This window comes from Macaca thibetana, chromosome 5, assembly GCF_024542745.1.
Source record: "Macaca thibetana thibetana isolate TM-01 chromosome 5, ASM2454274v1, whole genome shotgun sequence".
In the NCBI taxonomy this organism is placed as follows: Eukaryota; Metazoa; Chordata; class Mammalia; order Primates; family Cercopithecidae; genus Macaca; species Macaca thibetana.
This window is the reverse complement of record NC_065582.1, coordinates 120662559-120682771: the sequence shown is the minus strand read 5'-3', so window position 1 is coordinate 120682771 and position 20213 is coordinate 120662559. Positions and strand designations below refer to the sequence as shown.

Here is a 20213-nt window from a genome sequence, read left to right as displayed (position 1 = left end):
AATTATACTTTAAGTTCTAGGGTACATGTGCATAACGTGCAGGTTTGTTACACATGTATCCTTGTGCCATGTTGGTGTGCTGCACCCATCAACTCGTCAGCACCCATCAACTCATCATTTACATCAGGTATAACTCCCAATGCAATCCTTCCCCCCTCCCCCACTTCTTAATACTGTTACAATGGCAATTAAATTTCAACATGATTTTGGAGGGGACAAACATTCGAATCATAGCGAGGGGTAAGAGGAGATTCTTGCTAAACTGATTTGATAGTATTCTTTCTAAAGGCAGGTTAGGGTGATCAGATATCATCTGGGGGAAGGTAGAGAATGATGAATTTGATCAGATATTGAAGGTGATCAGCTATCAAGAGCAAGGGACTCTTATTAAAGTGACTTAGCAGAATTCTAGCTAAACCGGACAAATATAGACATGGAAGCCTAAGGTCAAGGTCCAGTTGACAAAAGGGATCAGAGGAGCCTGACTAAAGTTTGGTCAAGGAGAGAGTCTTTGTATTCATCCATGTAACCACCACAACAATCAAGATATAGAGCATTTCCATCTCCCTAGAAGGTTTTTCATGCTCCTTTGCCATTAAACTTCCCCCCAACAATCTTACACCTGGGAACCACAAGTGTGATTTATTTCTTAATGACTAATGTTGTCTCAATCATATTGTGTCCAGCATCTTTCACTCAACATACATGTGAGATTCATCCATGTCGTCATGTGTAGTTTGTTTTATTGCTAAGCAGTATTTTGATCGATAAATATGACACAATTTGTTTTTGTTAGGAGGGGAAATATTGGGTTCTATGATAAGAACTTGTTTAGATTCATAATAAATATTACCACTGTTTTCCAAAGTGGTTGTACCATTTTATATTCCTACTAGCAAAGCATAAATGCTCTAATTGCTTCAGATCCTTGCCAACACTTGCTATTTTCTTTTTTTATTATTTATTTATTTATTGACACAGGGTCTTACTCTGTCACCCAGGATGGAGTGCAGTGGTGTAATCAGGACTCACCTAGGCTCAGGAGTTCTTCCCACCTCAGCCTCCCAAATAGCTGGGACTACAGGCATGTGCCATCATGCCCTGCTAATTTTTAAAATTTTTTGTAGAGACATCTCACTATGTTGCCCAGGCTGGTCTCAAACTCCAAGCCCAAACAATCTTCCCACCTCAGGCTCCCAAAGTGCTAGGATTACAGGTGTGAGCTACCATGCCTGGGCAACACTTGCTATTTCCAATCTTACTAATTTTAGCCATTCCAGTGGGATTGAAGTGATATTTCATTATGGCTTAATTTCCTGATGACAATGATGTGATAATTGCCTGTTCAACACATCTTCTATGATGAAGTCTTTTGTGTATTTTTTCAAATAGGGATATTTGTCTTTTTATTGAGTAGCAAGTCCTCTCTATATATCCTATGAGTCTTTTGTTGGACAAATGTTTTGTAACTATTTTCTTCTAGTCTGTGATGTGCCTTATTCACGTATTTATTCATTTACCATCCTTTAAAGACCATAACATTTTAATTTTTTGAGCTGCAATTGTATTAATTTTTAAAAATGTTAGGACTCGTGATTATTTTATATGAGAAATCTTATCCTACTCCAAGGTGGTAAAAATTTTCTCCCATGTTTTCTTCTAGAAGTTTTACAACAACTTTTATATTTAGACCTATCATCCATTTTGAATTAATTTTTGTGTATTATGTAAGGTAGGGGTCACGGTCATTTTATTTCCATGTGTATGTCTAATTGCCCCAACACTATTTGTCAAAAAGACTATCCTTCTACACATTTCAGTTATGTTGGTGCCTTTGTCAAATTCAATTGACCATAATATTTGTGACTCTACTTTTGGACACTGCATTCTGATCTGTTGATGTATTTGTCTTACTTTACATAAATACCACACTGTTTTGATACCATAAGTTTATAAGTCCTGAAATCAGGTAATGCTAGTCCTCCAAAACTGTTATTGTTTTCCAAAATTGTTTTGGCTATCCTGTATCCATGACATTTCCTTGTAAATTTCAATTCACATTGTGAATTTCTGTTAAAAAGCACACTGAGGTTTTGATTGGGATTGTTTTGAATCTATAGATGAAATTAGGTAGAATTGACATCAATATTGCCCAATGCTCTCGACACTTTTTATTGCTAAATTCCACTCATCTCAATTCACAATTCGTTATGAGTATAAAAGGAACTGCCTTCAGAAGCATTCTATTTCTTTTTACTACATATTGAAATACTTTTTTGGTAATTATTGAGGTTTTTTAAAAAACATTTTATTATAGTATGAACCTTGAACATGAAATTACCCTCAACAAAATGTTAAGTGCAGAATACAGTAACATTAACAGTAGGCACAATATTGTATACCAGCTCTCTATAACTTATTCGTCTTGCAGAACTAAAACTTTATACTTGTTGAACAGCAACTCCCCATTTCCCTTTCCCCCTAGTCCCTGGCAACCACCATCTTACTGTTTCCATTAATCTGAATATTTTAGATACTTCATAAAAGTGGAATCATGCAGTACAGTATTTGTCCTTCTCCGACTGATTTATCTCACTTAGCATAACATCCTCCAGGGTCATTCACGTTGTTACATACAGCAAGATTTCCTTTTTTCAATTTTTTTAAAAAATTTGAGACACAGTCTCTCCTCCGTGGCCTAGGCTGGAGTGTAGTGAGTGGTGCGATCGCGGCTCACTACAGCCTCTGCCTCCCAGGCTCAACCGATTCTCCTGTCAGCCTCCTGAGTAGCTGGGATTACAGGTGCGAGCTACCACGCCAGGCTAATTTTCGTATTTTTAGTAGAGACAGGGTTTCACCACGTATGCCAGGCTAATCTCGAACTCCTAGCCTCTAGTGATTGGCTTGCCTTGGCCTCCCAAAGTGCTGGGATTACAGGCATGAGCCACTGTGCCTGGCCGATTTCCTTCTTTTTTAAGACTGAATAGTATTCATTTGAATGTATAAACCATATATTTTTTAACCCATTCATCTTTCAACATACGTATAAGTTGTTTCAAAAGATACCAAGTTTTGGCAAGGATATGGAGAAATTGGAATACTTATACACCATAGCAGGAATGTAAAACGATGCAGTGACTATAAAAAAAAAAAAAAAAAAAAAAGAGTATGGAAGTTCCTCAAAAATAGAACTACCATATGATCTAGCAATTCTATTTCTGTGTATATATCCAAAACAATTGAAATCAGGATCTCAAAAGAGATATCTGTACTCCAATGTTCATTGTTATATTTTTACAATAATATTGTGATGATCCCTCAGGTCTGAAGAGGATTTTCGGCTGTACGTTTTTAGTTTAGCATCTTTACCCAGAAAGTTATTTCCACCCATAGCTAGGCCAAAAATCTGAGTCCCTCAATATTACATTTTCTGTTTAAGTTCACCAACAATAATTGTTAGAAAAATCCATCTTTCCTGAACTACAGGAACAATAAAAATAACAATAGCTCCAGCTTATTGATCACTTAACTGCCTTTAAAAAAAAATCATTTGAAACATTATAACAATCCTTCAGAAATTATTTCTAAATTCCCATTTATGAAGACACTAAAGATTAGAAATTAATTTCTCTAAGGTCTCATGCTATTGAGAGACAGAGCTGGAATTTGTACCCAGGTCATTATGACTGCAAAGCTTACTCTCTTAATCACTATACAGTACCTTCAGACCAATGTTCAACATATCTAGAGTTCACTCTTTATAACCTCAACAACTTTTCCTATTTACTAACATGACTGAATTAAAAACCACTTTTTTTTTTTACAGCTGTGCTCTTAGTTTAACATAAACTTACTTCAGTTTATTTTTTGAGACAAGGTCTCACTCTGTTGCCCAGGTTGGAGTGCAGGAGTGTAGTCATGTCTCACTGCAGCCTTAACCTCACCGGCTCAAGCAATCCTCCCCCTTCGGCCCCCAGAGAAGTTGGGACTACAGGTGTGCACGACGTGGTTTCGCCAGGTTGCCCAAGCTGGTCTTAAAACTCCTGAGCCCAAGCAATCCACCTGCCTTGGCCTCCCAAAGGGCTGGAATTACAGGCATGTGCCACTGCAGCTGGCCCCATAAACTTATTTTAATAACAAAGATGCACATATGGAATTCTATTTACATTAAAAATTACTCCTTAGTTCTAATAGGACAAATGTAGAATCACGGAAAACAGCATTTTTATATCTTCTAAATTACTTGGCTGTTTTCTTTTGCTCTTCCTTATAAAAATTATTAAAGAAAACTCAAATTGCCAAAAGTAGAGAAGAGACTATAATATCTACTAATGTATGTGTAAATCAAAAGGTATCTAAGGCAAGTCTCAATCAATTTAGAAAGTTTATTTTGCCAAGGTTAAGAAAGAGCCCACCACAGCCTCAAGCTGTCCTGATGACATGTGCCCAACGTGTTCGTGCACAGCTTCATTTTATACATTTTAGGGATACGTGAGACATCAATCACCAGCTTGACTTCTTCCTTTGGCTTAGTGATTTGGGGAAGATTTTCCTTTCACATGTGTATCTCCCAGCTTCAACAATTATTAACTCATGGGTAGACTTGTTTAATCTATTCTCCCACCCACTTTCCTACACCTGCCACCAGTTTATTTTGATAAATCCCAGATACCATATAATTTCATTTGCAAATATTTATTATTATTATTTTGAGACACAGTCTAGCTCTGTTGTCCTGGCTGTGGTGAAAGTGGCACAATCTCAGCTCACTGCTACTTCCACCTCCCTTGTTCAATCAATTCTTCTGCCTTAGCCTCCCGAGTAGCTGGGACTACAGGCACACGCCACCACGCCCGGCTAATTTTTGTATTTTTAGTAGAGACGGGGTTTCACCATGTTGGTCAGGCTAGTCTCAAATTCCTGACCTCAGGTGATCCGCCCACCTCAGCCTCCCAAAGTGCTGGGATTACAGGTGTGAGCCATTGCACCTGGCCTGCAAATATTTTCATATGCATCATGAAATTGTAAGAAATTATTTAAAAAAAAATAACTTATTACAACTAAAAATACAAATAGCAATTCCTCAGGATCATCAGATATTATTTAATGTGTGTGTGTTTGTGGTGTGTGCAGGTTCATATATTCAAATTAATGTCCAATTAAGGTCCTAGAAACAGGACCAGTCCTGGTGGCTCCACACCTGTAATCCCAGCACTTTGGGAGGCCGAGGTGGGAAGACTGCTGGAGCCCAGGAGTTAGCGACTAGCCTGGGCAACATGGCTAACACCATCTCCACAAAAAATGCAAAAAATTTGCCGGGTGTGGTGGAGCATGACTGTAGTTCCATCTACCGGGGAGGCTAAGGTGGGAGGATCACTTGAGCCCAAGGTTGCAGTAAGCCACGATCACACCACTGCACTCCAGCCTGTGTGACAGTGAGACCAAGTCTCAAGAAAAAAAAAGAGGTACTACATTCTAGACTTCTAGACTACTTGTCTTTCTCTGAATATGAAATTAGTTTGCCAGTTTGTCTTCATATCATAAACTTACTTAGTTACCTTTTTGCAGATTTTTCTTACCCTTATAATTCAGTTATAGTTCAGGGAAGCAAAATTAGATTTTCTTTCCATTGGATAATGAATCTTAAGCAAGTTTCTCTTGCAGATTTTACCACACTATGTAGTTATGTATCTACTGGTCATTTCTTCTGTAGTTTCGATTCCTGGATGGTCTGCTTTAATCAATTTTGTGCCCCAGGGCCTTGATACATGTTTAAATTAGTTGTTAATTACAAAGACATATTACGATACAATTCTTTCCCCAATTAAAAACAAACCTAGGACGGGCGTGGTGGCTCACGCCTGTGAGCCCAGCACTTTGGGAAGCCGAGGTGGGTGGATCATGAAGTCAAGAGATCGAGACCATCCTGGCCAACATGGTGAAACTCCGTCTCTACTATAAATAAAAAAAATTAGTTGGGCATGGTGGCGGGCGCCTGTAATCCCAGGTACTTGGGAGTCAGAGCCAGGAGAATCGCTTGAACCTGGGAGGCAGAGGTTGCAGCGAGCGGAGATGGAGCCGCTACACTCCAGCCTAGCGACAGAGCGAGAATCCGTCTCAAAACAAACAAAAACTAGTAGGCTTTTGTGACTACAAAGGAGCTGGTTGCATGCTGCATTGCCTTTGGGTAAGAGTGGAACCCCAACTAAGAAAGCACATCTGGTAAACATAAAGGATTCACCCAGACTTGTCCTAAATAAGACTCCGATTTCCCGAACTGAATCAGGAGTCCTTTAGAGAGACTCTAGCTAAAAAGGCCTGGCAGGCACCCCACTAAGAGTTTCAGGTTGGAAAATTACGCCATCCGGGTATATCCAGCACAGCCGGAACTCCATGAACAGCCTGGGCAACCTAATCTCTGCATAAGACTCCTTCCAGGTACCAGCGGGCTGAGGGCAGCGGGGTGACGCGCTGACGTCACGTCACGTTCTTTTGCACGTCCCGCCTCCCCGCCCCTCTCCGTACTGTGACGTTCCCAGAGAGGAACGAAGCGTAAACAGCGCACGGCATTTCGGGAGCGGGATTGTTTCGCGCAGGAAGCAGGCTCCATTTTAGCGCCGCCCGCCGTCGCCATCTGTTTCCCTTCCCTCCCCCATACCCTCGCTCGAGTCTGAGCCCTAACGAGAAGGCTGGGCCTAGGCGGCTGGAAGCTGGAGTGAAAGGAAGGGAGAAAGGGAAAAAGAGGGAAGAGTCGAGAAGGCTGAGTGTTAAAGAGGCCAAGTGCGACGCGCGCAGCCGGGCGGACGTACTGACGGACGGGTCCGTGCTTCTGCCGCGGCTGCGGCACCCGCGCGAGTCGCGTCTAAGCGGCGGCGGCGGCGGCGGCAGCGGCGGAAACCGAAGGGGAGCAATGGCGGCCGACAGTCGGGAGGAGAAAGGTTAGTGCGGAGAAAGGTGACGGGCGGAGGCGAGGCTGGGGCTCGGGAGTGGAGTGATGGAGCAGTGGTCGTCGTTGCGGGGCGGGAGTGGGGGTTGGGGAGGTTAGCTTGCCTCGTGAGGAGCCGGTCGCCCCCACCGAGACACTTGGACTCATTGGCGGAGACCAGGCCTGCCCTTTCGTCGTCGGTCTCCATATGGCCTAACACTTTATCTCGGTAGGGTTTTTCTTTGATCCGGATTTCAGGCTTGATTTTCCGTTTAGCTGTCTTGGGCTGAGAGGGGGCCTTTCTGAGTTGCAAGCTCCTAGGTTTATTTCCTGGTAGGATCATGCGGATGTAATGCGTATTTTCAGGACAACCATTTCTGTTAGACTAAAATTTGAGAACCCCAAATGCCGCGATCAACACTGGTAGTGTGGTAAGTGAGCATGTTTAAGAAGTGGCACTGGCACTTAATCTTGAGAAATATCTGCAAATAACTTCTGGCTGTTCCTGTTCAGTAGGCAAAGGGAACTAGCCGTTTTGTTCCTCGAATACTCATTTTGGAAAAACATAGTACTTGGAAAAATGAATACTTAGTTTGGAAAGATAACTATGTAACTTAGGCTGACAAAGAAATCCTGGGTCTATTATGCTAGAAAAACGTGTGTAGGTCCCAGAGGGTACAGTCAGAAACAGATGGATGCAAGTTATAGAGAGTTGGAGGGATAAATTTCAGTGAAATGTAGGGAGAACTGATGTTGCTATAATGGAAAGATATACTAAGTTCCCAAGCCCTAGAGATGTTAATGTAGGTCCTACATCAATATCTGTCTGGAGAGTGGTTTAGATTAAATGCTGCTTTAAGATCTTTTTCAACCCTAAGATTAACAATAGTCTTGGAAAGATTTTAGTTAATAATATGACACGGTCGCTGCTCTGTGTCTCACACATCTCTTCTGTGTGCCTAACTGATTTGGGAGATTTTTGTGGGGGTTTGTTAAGTGGGCTCTAGAGTCAAGTTACTTAGGCCTGTGATCCTTTTTTCTTAATTTTTCTGGTTTCTACATCAGGAGAGTCTTCATGGTTCAGTGAACTGCCCTAGGATAGGGACAAGCTTGGAAAGTGGAGTGGGTGGGAATATGTTTAAGATACTGCCCCTATCCTAAAGCAGTTCTTTGATTAGGTTATAGCAGTTTGATGTTCCATCCTTAAACTAAATGCTAAAAAATCTCCCTGGGTTTGTGTTTTGTTTTTTGTTTTTTCTGAGAAATCGAGAAGGAATGTGAACATAGGATTGCATGGTGTTAGTGAGTAAAAGAAACTGCTTTTACTTAGTTAACTCAGTTATTAAAAATACATACTCTTAATTAGTAAGTATTCAGCAAACATCTGATTGTAATTTATGAGCTGTGGATATGGGAGTCTGTAGTGGTTGTGGTGGGCGAAATGAACCAAACACAACCATAAGTGAAATTCAGTACTTCTCAAGAATTCGTTGTCTAATGTGAAAATATTTACAAGTCATTGATAGAGTAGACGCAGTAATGCACATTGAAGAAGAAAAGTAGATGATTTTAAAAGTTTTGCTTTAGAAATGATTTAGTGGTGATAATGCAATACAAATACATAAACTGTATAGCTATTATTGGGAAGTAGTGATGTCACCTGTTGTCTATACATAGGATGCGTTTCCCCACTTTTGAGAAGGTTCTTTGCCTCACATTTGCTTAGTTTTTTTTTTTAATTTAATTTTCATAACTTTATTTAAAAAGTTTATATAAGTGCTTTATCTTTATAGTTTAGAACAAAGATTGTTTCTGGGCTACATGGAGAACTAGCACCTACCTACTGGAATTGTTTATTTGTTTTTGGGAGAGTTTTAGGTAACCTACAGGTTGTATCATTTACTTGATCATCATTGCATGCTGCCTAGCTTTATAGTTAGAATCAATACTTGGCTCTTCCTCTCTTAAGGAAAAATGGTACTCTAAGTGCTTTATTGCCTAACATGAAACAGGAAATTATGAGGATAAACCCTCTAAAAATCTCAGTCATGTCACAAACGTTAAGTTCCTTCTCAAATGATTCCATAAATGGTTTAAGATCTTGATAACGGGCCGGGCGCGGTGGCTCCCGCCTGTAATCCCAGCACTTTGGGAGGCCGAGGCGGGCGGATCACAAGGTCAGGAGATCGAGACCACGGTGAAACCCCGTCTCTACTAAAAATACAAAAAAATTAGCCGGGCGCAGTTGTGGGCGCCTGTAGTCCCAGCTACTCGGGAGGCTGAGGCAGGAGAATGGCGTGAACCCGGGAGGCGGAGCTTGCAGTGAGCCGAGATCGCGCCACTGCACTCCAGCCTGGGCGACAGAGCGCGACTCCGTCTCAAAAAAAAAAAAAAAAAAAAAAAAAGATAACGAATGAGTCTAAGTTGCAGAAATTGGCAATTATATTAATCACAGAACAGTGAAAAGACTCCTGTTCGTAGAGTTCTTGAATTAAGGGTTTTGCACCTATCTGGGTAATAAAGACATTAATTTCTATAATCTATAATTATGATTCTATAATACTCATACCTAGAAGCTGAAACCCTTATAACTGGGCAGATTGCTAGCTCCCTGTCATTCCTGTGGTGATAATTTGCCCAATAAACTGGATTTGAAAAGTGTTACAATATTGGTGTTAACTAATATTAAATGCTGTTTTTCTATATAAGGAGGAAATACGCATCTTTTCTGTTATCGCAGACACCTTGTATAAATTTTATTAAGCTTTTACAAAGTTTCCTACAAAGAACAGTTAAAAAATAACCTATCCGCCGGGCGCGGTGGCTCACGCCTGTAATCCCAGCTCTCAGGGAGGCAGAGGCGGGAGGATAGCTTGAGCCCAGGAGTTCAAGACCTGCCTGGGTCATATAGCGAGACCCCGTTCTCCACAAAAAGGAAAAAAAAAAAAAAAAAAAAAAAAAGACAAAAAATAATCTATCCAAAACGTGTATGAGTAATGTGTAATGAGTTACTGCATTAAAAATAACATGTTTTCTACATTACCCAACTGGAAGCTCCCTGAGGGCTCAGAGTACATCTGTCTTGTTCACTGGGTTCCTTGTATACAGTAATTGTGTTTCAGTACCTTGAATATTTCCCAGGTTGGACTTCGTTAACTGATTGGTTATATGACATGTGCAGTGTGATAACCAAAGCTAAGAGTTTCTCAGTTTAAGTTATACAACACTTTTCCCCCCACCCCCAACCTCTACTAGCTTTATTCCTGATAAATATGTTCTAAGACTCACAGTGAATACCTGAAACAATGGATATTACTAAATCCGGTATATACTGTGTTTTTTTCTATATGTACATGTCTATGATGAAGTTTAATTTATAAGTTAGGGACTGTAAGAGATCAACCACAACAATAATAAAGTAGAACAGTCATTACAATATGCCACCATCACTACTCTTGTGCTTTGGGCCTCTTATTAAGTAAAATAAGGGTTACTTTGAACACTGGCACTGCCGTATGTGGACAGTTGATCTACTACCCGAGACAGTTAGCTAAATGACTAATGGCAGGTAACATATGTAATGCAAATATTTGTTGACCAAAGGGATGATTCACTTCCCAGGTAGTACAGAGTGGGACGGTGCATAACTTCATCACACTACTTAGCGCACAGTTTAAAACTTATAAATTATTTATTTCTGGAATTTTCCATTTTTGTATTTTTGGACAGTGATTGACTCAGTTGACTGGGGGTAACAAACCCTCAAAAGCAAAACCTTGGGTAAGTGAGGGACTACTGTATATATACACACAGTTGTTGTTTTCAGACAGCCTCTATCGCCTAGGCCACAGTGCAATGGGGGGCAGTCATGGCTCACTGCAGCCTCAACCTCCCAGGGCTCAAGTGATCCTCCCATCTCAGCCTCTCTAGTAGCTGGGACTATAGGTGTGTACCAGCATGCCCAGCTAATTTTTTATTTTTAGTGGAGACGAGGTCTTCCTATGTTGCCCAGGATTATCTTGAACTCCTAGGCTTAAGCAATCTGCCCGCCTTAGCCTTCCAAAGTGCTGGAATTACAGGCGTGAGCCACCATGCCCAGCTGTTATACACATGGTTACATTCAGGCGTATACAAATCTGTATACACACACACAGAGTCTTGTGCACACACATAGTTATGTGTCATTTATCAGTGAAGGTGGGCATTGTTAGGTGGTTTCGTTGTGTTATCATAGTGTGTTTACACAAACTTCGGTGGTATATCTAGGCTGTATGGTATAGCCTATTGTCCCTAGGCAACAAATCTGTACAGCATGCTACTGTAGGCGGTAGTAACACAATGGGAAGTATTTGTGTATCTGAACATCAAAATGGTAAAGATGAGGCATTATAATCTTAAGGGAACCACTGTCGTTTGTATATGCATTTCATCATTGATCAAAATGTTGTGGCACATGACTGTGTATATACTATGGCTCTCGCTATAGTAATTTCTTAGGATAAAAATGCCTTTCCTGGTTCACTTTAGTTTGGGCTGTGTAAAGCATAGAGTATGTAATTGATATTCCAATGTATTCATTTTATCTATAGGAGAAGTAAGGTAGAAAATTTTAAGTGCTTTCTTTGCACTTAAATTGTATATTTTTTAGAAGACAGCAATTTTGGATGGGAAATCCAAGTTTTTAAACTTCATTTGGAGGAATGAGAATTTTGAATGACAAAAACTGAGAAACTAGTTCTAAACGTACAATGTACATTACAAGATATAGAAGGGGGAGGTTCTAGTAATCTTACTTCATTGCCAAATCCCACTAAAATTATATTAAATGAGTTAAAATATAATTTATTTTGGTACCTTGTGTTAGAAAAAAAAATGTGTAATATATTTAATATTTAACTTTCTTTAAATACTAAATCTTAGTCTGATGCAGGAACCTCACATCTTAATAAATAGTGCAGTCCTCTGACCCAGAAGCTTCTGCAGTAAAAAATGACTGTCCCAGATAAAGGTTAATTTTCTACCCTGGTATCCCTGGAGTTAAGGTTTGTGACCTTCCTGGACAAGAATGTAAAGATTATGGTAAAATTCAGGCCGGGCGCGGTGGCTCAAGCCTGTAATCCCAGCACTTTGGGAGGCCGAGACGGGCGGATCATGAGTTCAGGAGATCGAGACCATCCTGGCTAACACGGTGAAACCCCGTCTCTACTAAAATACAAAAAAAATTAGCCGGGCGAGGTGGCGGGCGCCTGTACTCCCAGCTACTCGGGAGGCTGAGGCAGGAGAATGGCATGAACCCGGGAGGCGGGGCTTGCAGTGAGCTGAGATCCGGCCATTGCACTCCAGCCTGGGCAACAGAGCTAGACTCCGTCTCAAAAAAAAAAAAAAAAAAAAAAAAGATTATGGTAAATTTTAAGTTTCCATGTTTACCTAAAACAAAAATCTCCCAGCCAAGCAACAAACAGCTAGCTTTGTTATTTCTAACATCTTGTCAGTTTTTGAACAGGCTTTAAAAATAATGATGATTTTTTTTTTAGTTGTAGGGGGACAGAGTCTTATTCTGTTGTCCAGGCTGAAGTATAGTAGTGCGATCAGGGCTCACTGCATCCGCGACCTCCCGGACTCTGGTGATTCTCCCACTTCAGCTTCCTGAGTAGCTGATAGTACAGGTGCGGTGCGCACCAGTAATTTTTGTGCTTTTTGTAGAGATGGGGTTTCATCATGTTGCCCAAGCTGATTTCATGCTCCTGAGCTCAAGCTATACACCTGCCTTGGCCTCCCAAAATGCTGGGATTACAAGTGTGAACCACCATGCCCGACCTGTTACTCTTTTTATGTCCTTGTTTACTTCCTATATCCTGGGAATCTATACCTTTACCTCAAAACTCATTTTGCTAATAGTTTCTGATTATAATATTAATACAAAACATTCACACATGATTATACTTTCACAGAGGAATCTAGCAGCCAACTATGGAATCTAGCAGCCAACTGTTTCGTTTTTAATTGAGGCAGCACTTAAAAGTCATGCAATTCCAAATAAAAATCTGGGTTTCAGAGTCCTCTTGAAAATGTGGAAGATCTGACAACACAGTGCTTGCAACTGTCAGGGAAGTTAATCTGCAGTTGAGTAGGATTGTCCCTTTAGCTTTCCTCCTCTTTCCCAAAGTATTATATACTGTATACTAAAACTAGTTTGATGTTCCTGTGCCTTAGTATATTAAACTGAGCCTTGAGTTTTTTTGAAGTTTAAGATCAGTGTTATGCAGGGTTTGCAGATATGTGTGCATACCAGAATCTGGCAGATAAAGTACTTGCTTAATACATTAGGTAGTATATCATGGGTTTTTTGTTTTGTCTTTTTTTAAAGAGCCAGCATGCTCTTTGTTCAGGTAGTGATAGTAAATACACTGATTCACCAGATACAAACCCAGATTGTCTCATGCAAATCTTTGACATATGTTACCTTCTCTGTGTCTTAACAGAAGACTAGACTACTCCAGCTGGTTGTTTTCAGGTGAGAATCTGGGCCCCTAATAATCAAGTAGTATATTTTTAAGTGGGTTTTCATATTAAATCCTTAGAATTTTTTAAAACAGCATTGAAGAGCTGAGTTTATTCTATAGACTGCTAGTATAAAACTTTTGGATGGATTTGAATTTTAGCTCTAAATGTAAATACTGTTTAATGTAGGATTGTTTTATTAAGCTTATTTGTTGCACTGGCACATTATTAAAAAAATCCATCTTTTTGTGACATCTTAATTTTGGAACAAAATTTTATAGATTTTAACCTGAGGTCGGGAGTTCGAGACCAGCCTGGCCAACATGGCAAAAACCCTTCTCTACTAAAAATACAGAAATTTGGCTGGGCCTGGTAGCGGTTCCTGTAATCCCAGCTACTTGGGAGGCTGAGGCAGGGAGAATTGATTGAACCTGGGAGGTGGAGGTTGCAGTGAGTTGAGATCATATCACTGCACTCCAGCCTAGGCAACAGAGCAAGTCTGTCTCAAAAAAAAATTTTTTTTTTAAGAGATTTAAAGTGATTTTTTTTAAAGGCCAGGCGCGGTGGCTCATGCCTATAATCCCAACACTTTGGGAAGCCAAGGCAAGTGGATCACCTGAGGTCAGGAGTTCGAGACCAGCCTGGACAACATGGCAAAACCCTGTCTCTACTAAAAATAACAAAAATTAGCTGGGCATGGTGTGGTGGGCGCCTGTAATCCTAGCTACTCGGGAGACTGAGGCAGGAGAATCACTTGAACCTGGGAGGTGGAGGTTGCAGTGATCCCAGATTGTGCCATTGCACTCTAGCCTGGGTGACAGAGCGAGACTCCGTCTACAAAAAAAAAAAAAAGTTATTTTTAATGTCTGTATAGTTCTCTATATAGACCTCCAAAAAAAACTTTCAATGTGAAGTGCTTTGTGTCATAGAAATTAGGATTTTTGTAGTGCATGAATTGTATGTTTATAGACCTTTTCGTAACCTGGCATTTCTAATCTTTGTTTACTGTTATTATTCTTGGGTTGGGATGCTACTGTCATACTATTGTGAAGTAATTGAAAGCATACATATTTCTATTTATATAGAATATCAATAATGTTAAATTTCAGGACAACGGAAATGGTTAAAAACATTTGTTCAAGTAGGTTATAGAAAGTCAACCTAGAACTAGTGGGTATTACTTTATATCTTAAAGAGATAATTCTTCTTAAAAATGGATATGCCAGTGATGATTATAGTCTTTAATAGCAGTAACTTGTGAGAGTATTAAAATGTTTCTGCTTTTGTAATTCATTCTACATTTAAAAAAATAATTAAAATGTATAGAAAGTGTACTTTTTCAAGTCAGTGAAGGTTATGGCCAGAGACTATAAGCTTTAACACTGACCTATTTAAATGAATTTTTTTGTTACTAAAAATGCACTTCACGTATATAATTAAAATATTTATCCTTAAAACTATCGTCATTTTGGAAACATCTGTCATGTATTATATATGACACTTCTGTCAACAGTGATTAGAGTATGTGTCCCCTCCCTTTGAACCTAGGTAAGCTTTTGTGATGAATAAATACTGTGATAGTGTTGCTGGATTTCTCCCTGGTCCTTTCTCTATTGGGACACGAATGTCCTAAACCACCATGTAAGAGGTCTGCCTACTTGTGGCTGCCATAGTAATGAGTAATCACACAGAGAGAATTGGAGAGGCTCCAGCTTTGAATCTTCCCAGCCTAGACATCAGCCAGACTTGCCAATGAACAAGGCTTCAGATGATTTCAGCCCCAGCCCTAGCCCCATTTAACAGCAGCCACATGGGAGACCCAGGTCGAGCCCCGGAACCATGAGCCATAATGAAAAATGTTACTGTTTTAAGTCAAGTTTTAGGGTGATCATCTTACACAGCAGTAGATAATTGGAACATGTATGTATATACCATACCTGTTTTGTTGTAGAAGGGATTTTGTTTTGTGTTCTGGACCAGGTTTTATATATATCATGTAGCCCATTACCAAGAGGATTGGGGCAGGCAACCTCTTAAAGTCCGATAGTGATAAGGAAGGAGAGTCTTAAAGGTTGAAAACTCATAGAAGATTCAAATGTCCTCCTTTTCTTGTCCCCAAAACTGATCTTTTTTAAGTGCCTCTTATCAGAGGTGAAGAATCTTGAACTCAGAAAGACTGGGAATTTCCTGATACCTAAATGTAAGCTATAACCTGTATTTTCTTAACCTCCAAGACTTTTTCCCTTGTATATTATATTCCAGTATATATATAAGGAGTTTCAATGATGGAGAAAAGTAACTTAAAATTTGGTCATTTGTATTTTGTCAGGGGTTGGCAAAACTCTTTGTAAAGGGCCAGATAGGCTTTGTGGGCTGTAAGTGTTTTCTGACATATTCTTTGCTTTTTTTTTTTTTCCTTGTTAATAAGCACCTTAAAAATGTAAAAACCATTCTTGCAGACCATTCTAAACAGGCAGTGGGCCACGTTTATCCTGTAGGTTTTAGTTTGCCAGTTTGTGGTAAAACCACACAGTTTATTGATGTTATGGACTGTAATATGGATAAAAGTGTGTACATCATTTAAGTGAGGATGTTATAGTTGATTTTGAATATTTCAGTAGATTTTAAATGTTGTAATGTTAAAGATATAGAGCTTTCTGGTGCACTAATTTGAAATTTATGTTCTAGTATATATATCCTTTTAATATTTTGCATTTGTGTTGTTTATACTTTGGTTAAAGGTGCTTTTATTGTTCCCCATCTAATTTAACTGTAGATTTGTAAAGCCAGAACTTCATACTAATCTGTTTGTTATTAGACAAGTGTATTTGGTGAACTAGAACATTTGCGCTTCTGTTTCTTTATCTGCTAAGTAATGAATGATTAAACATGCCTTACTTTATATGATTTGTATATATATTTTAAAAACGATAAGATTTTAAAGTGACAAAGTATTTTTAAAAAGTAGTAAGGATTGGTTAATATTTGTTGTCTTGAAAAAGGTTACAGGTGCTTTGTAAAACTGCAACCAATGTCTGAATTTGAATTCATTAAAACTTTTTAAAACAGTAATACCCCCTTTTATAGGAAAACCAGGCTTTAAGTGTCTTTGAAACTTAAATTTATTTAAATTAACATTCTGCAGAATTCATTCTGTATTAAATTTAGCATGTCTAAAGTGTAGAATATATAAATGTTCAGGGTTCGGGGGTGATATTTCCAAATAAGATCTAGTGATTTTATGAAAAGATTTGTATAGCATTATATTTGCCTATTTCATTTGATAGTCTTAAATTTTTTCTTTTTGTTTTCTGCAAATGTATTTGATTCTGTGAAGACCTGTTGGATCTACTTTTTTATTGATTAGTGAACTTTGACCCAGTACTTATTAAACATCTGTAAAACGTGGATTTACTTCTGTCAAACTATTTTTTTTTTATTTATGATGTAGAGTCCAAAAATGGTGTTTGCCACCGTTCAGATCTTGAAGGAATTTTGTCTTAGCAAAAACATGAGTCTAGATGATGAGAGAAGCTTTTTTGTTTGACATGTCTGGATTTTAAATAAGATTTTTAAAAAGTAAACAAAAATGAAAACCCATGTAACCTGTTTTCATTTTAGAAAAATGATAGAAAGTACATATCAGCATTGGTACCACCCAAAATAATCAATTTTGCTATTCCAGACATAGTAGTTTACAGATATCTTTAGACTGTGTCTGTCCTCAAATATAAAGGAAAATGTTATCTTTTCCATTTCCCGTGTAACCTTCTTATCATTTGTATTAACTATTCTCTTCAGTCACTGATTTCTTTCCCACTTTGGGGAAAATTTGAATCCCCTTTAACCTGTTTATAGCCCCCAGGTTAATTAATAGACCTTGCTGTAATTCAAGTGGGCTTTGTTTTTTCCCTGAAGCCACAAATATAATTGTTCTGTCTCATCAGTTTTCATTGCTTTATACTTCCTCTTTGGCACAACTTAAATTTGGAAAAATTTTTTTGGTATTGGAATAATGTTTAAACATTTACTATTAGCATTAGCACATTATTTTAAAATTTAAAATGGTATTTGTGTGTATTTCTAAGGTTTGTCTTGTTGGACAAGGTGGAAGTGGGGACAAAACTGAGTTTTATGCTCTCATGATCGTTGAATATGTCAATATAGTCATAGTTCCCTTGTCTGAGTCAGTTTTATGCTTTTACAGTCCACACCAGCAGGCTCTAAACTTTTTTTATTATATAGCGCATTGATAATTTTTTCGTTTAACTTCCTTTTTGACATAATTTCACATAAACATAATAGCTACAAGTGCAGTGTGAAGAATTTTCTTTTAGTCTCCAGCCACATTCTGCGAATATTAGCATTTTGTCACGTTTGTCTCATTCTGTGTGTCTGTGTGTGTGTGTACGTGCGTATGTGCACATTTTTTCCTGAACCATTTGTAAGTTTTAGACATAATACAGCTTTGTCCCTGAATGCTTAAATATGTCTTATAAGGACTTTCTTTGACTTAACCGTAGTACAGTCAAAATTAGAAAAATAACGTTGATATTTACAACCTTTTTCAAGACAACGAATATTAACTAATGCTTACTACTTAAAAATATTTTGTCACTTTAAAATTTTATTATTTTAAAAATATATATACAAATCATATAGAATAAGACATGTTTAATCATTCATTACTTAGTAGATGAAGAAATAGACGTGCAGATGTTCGAGTTCACCAAATAACGTTGATAAACACGTTAAATGGGATACATTTACGTTGATATAAACTATTCAGATTTCACCAGTTTTTCCAGTTATCCAATATTGTGGGCTGTGTTCAGTTTTCATGCTTCTCTAGTCTGCTTTGATGTGTAATAGTTCTTACTCTTTGTTTCATGACAGTGACATATTTGGATATGCTTTAATTTGGGTTTGTCTGATTTTTCCTCATGTAGGTTCAGCTTTTCCATTTTGCATAGAACATTACAAAAGCATAGTTCTGTTCTCAGAGCATTGTAACAGGAGGTCCATGATATTGATTTGTCTCATTACTGGTGATGTTAATTAACTTTAATTATCTGGTTAATTTGGCCTGTGCGACATTTCTCCCCTGTAAAGTTGTTTTCCCTTTGTAATTGTGGAGTGCACATTTTTGGTAAATGTGTATTTATAGGTTGTACATATGTATTTCTATACTAATTTATTGTACACATTTTAAAGCCATCAGAAATTTTAGAAATTTAAGAATGAGGTAAAAATAGAGACATTCTTATATTTTCTTTTTATGCTCCAATATATCTTTTCATGCCTTCTGAGATGTATACTCCTGGCTTTGTAGACCAGATAGCCCAGACTTCTCTCTGTCTCTGTGTGTGTGTGTATGTATGTGTGTGTGTGTGTGTATGTATGTGTGTGTGTGTGTGTGTATATATATGTATGTATATATATTTTGAGACACTCACTCTTACCGTCCAGGCTGGAGTGCAGTGGTGCGATCTTGGCTTACTGCAGCCTCTGCCTCCCAGGTTCAAGTGATTCTTGTGCCTCAGCCTTCCAAGTAGCCGGGGTTAAAGGCATGTACTACCACGCCCTGCTAATTTTTATATTTTTAGCAGAGCAGAGTTTTACCATGTTGGCCAGGCTGGTCTCGAGCTCCTGGCCTCAAATGATTGGCCTGCCTCAGCCTCCCAAAGTGCTGGGATTACAGGCATGAGCCACCATGACTGGCCAATTCTTTACCCTCTATTGTTTTATAGAAATTAATCTTGTGTCTTGATTCTGAAATGTAATGCTTTTTTGTGTAAAAGTGAAGTAAAAGCTCCCTGGGCACTTGTGACCTCACACTTAGTAAGTACTCAAAAGTACATGCTTAATGATAGTGATTTTTCCCTATTAATTTTTTATTTGCAGATGGAGAACTTAATGTTCTAGATGATATTTTGACTGAAGTACCAGAACAAGATGATGAACTGTATAATCCAGAGAGTGAACAAGATAAAAACGAGAAAAAGGGTATGTAAGAGTTCTATTATTTTTGAAATAACAGTATAAATAGAGGAGATTCAGTTTCTTAAGAAAATGACTTAAGTGCTTTTTTGTACTTGTTCCTAGAGGCAGTTAACACTAAATGTACATAACAAACTGATATCCATATGAATGGGGATAATCTGTTTTTTTTCTAATATATGAAACTTTTCAAATATATGGATTTATTCCTGTAGTTGAAAGCTATGTTTTCTTTTAGATTAACTCTGGAGCAGAAATCTTTCAGAAGACTTTTAAAGAAATGAGGCCTTTTCCCCCCTTCCTGATGTATATTATTGTCAATCTTTGGTGAAATAAATGGAATACTACAAATACTACTACTACTTTTTTTTTTTTTTTTTTTTTTTTGTATTTTAAAGGATCAAAAAGAAAAAGTGATCGAATGGAATCTACTGATACCAAACGACAAAAGCCTTCTGTCCATTCAAGACAACTGGTTTCTAAGCCACTGAGCTCATCTGTTAGCAATAACAAAAGAATAGTTAGTACAAAAGGAAAGTCAGTCACAGAGTATAAAAATGAGGAATATCAAAGATCTGAAAGAAACAAGCGTCTAGATGCTGATCGGAAAATTCGTCTATCAAGTAGTGCCTCCAGAGAACCTTACAAGAATCAACCTGAAAAAACCTGTGTCCGGAAAAGGGATCCTGAAAGGAGGGCCAAATCTCCTACGCCAGACGGTTCTGAGGTAGTAAATATTATTGCAGATATAAAACAGAAAGCCATTCTTTTTGAGGCTTTAGAACTG

The 20213-nt window shown here is 38.4% G+C and overlaps 1 protein-coding gene across 4 annotated transcripts in view; it reads left to right on the top strand.

Moving 5' to 3' along the window:
• The first annotated feature begins 6543 nt into the window (after positions 1-6543).
• Positions 6544-20213, top strand: part of YTHDC1 (YTH N6-methyladenosine RNA binding protein C1) — a 36440-nt gene continuing 22770 nt past the window's right edge. For all 4 annotated transcript variants that reach the window (XM_050791370.1, XM_050791369.1, XM_050791368.1 and 1 more), the window contains exons 1-3: positions 6544-6938; positions 19331-19432; positions 19825-20153. In XM_050791370.1, the coding sequence (XP_050647327.1) occupies positions 6911-6938; positions 19331-19432; positions 19825-20153 (459 nt within the window). In that variant the 5' untranslated portion in view covers positions 6544-6910. The remainder of the gene's footprint in view (positions 6939-19330; positions 19433-19824; positions 20154-20213) is intronic.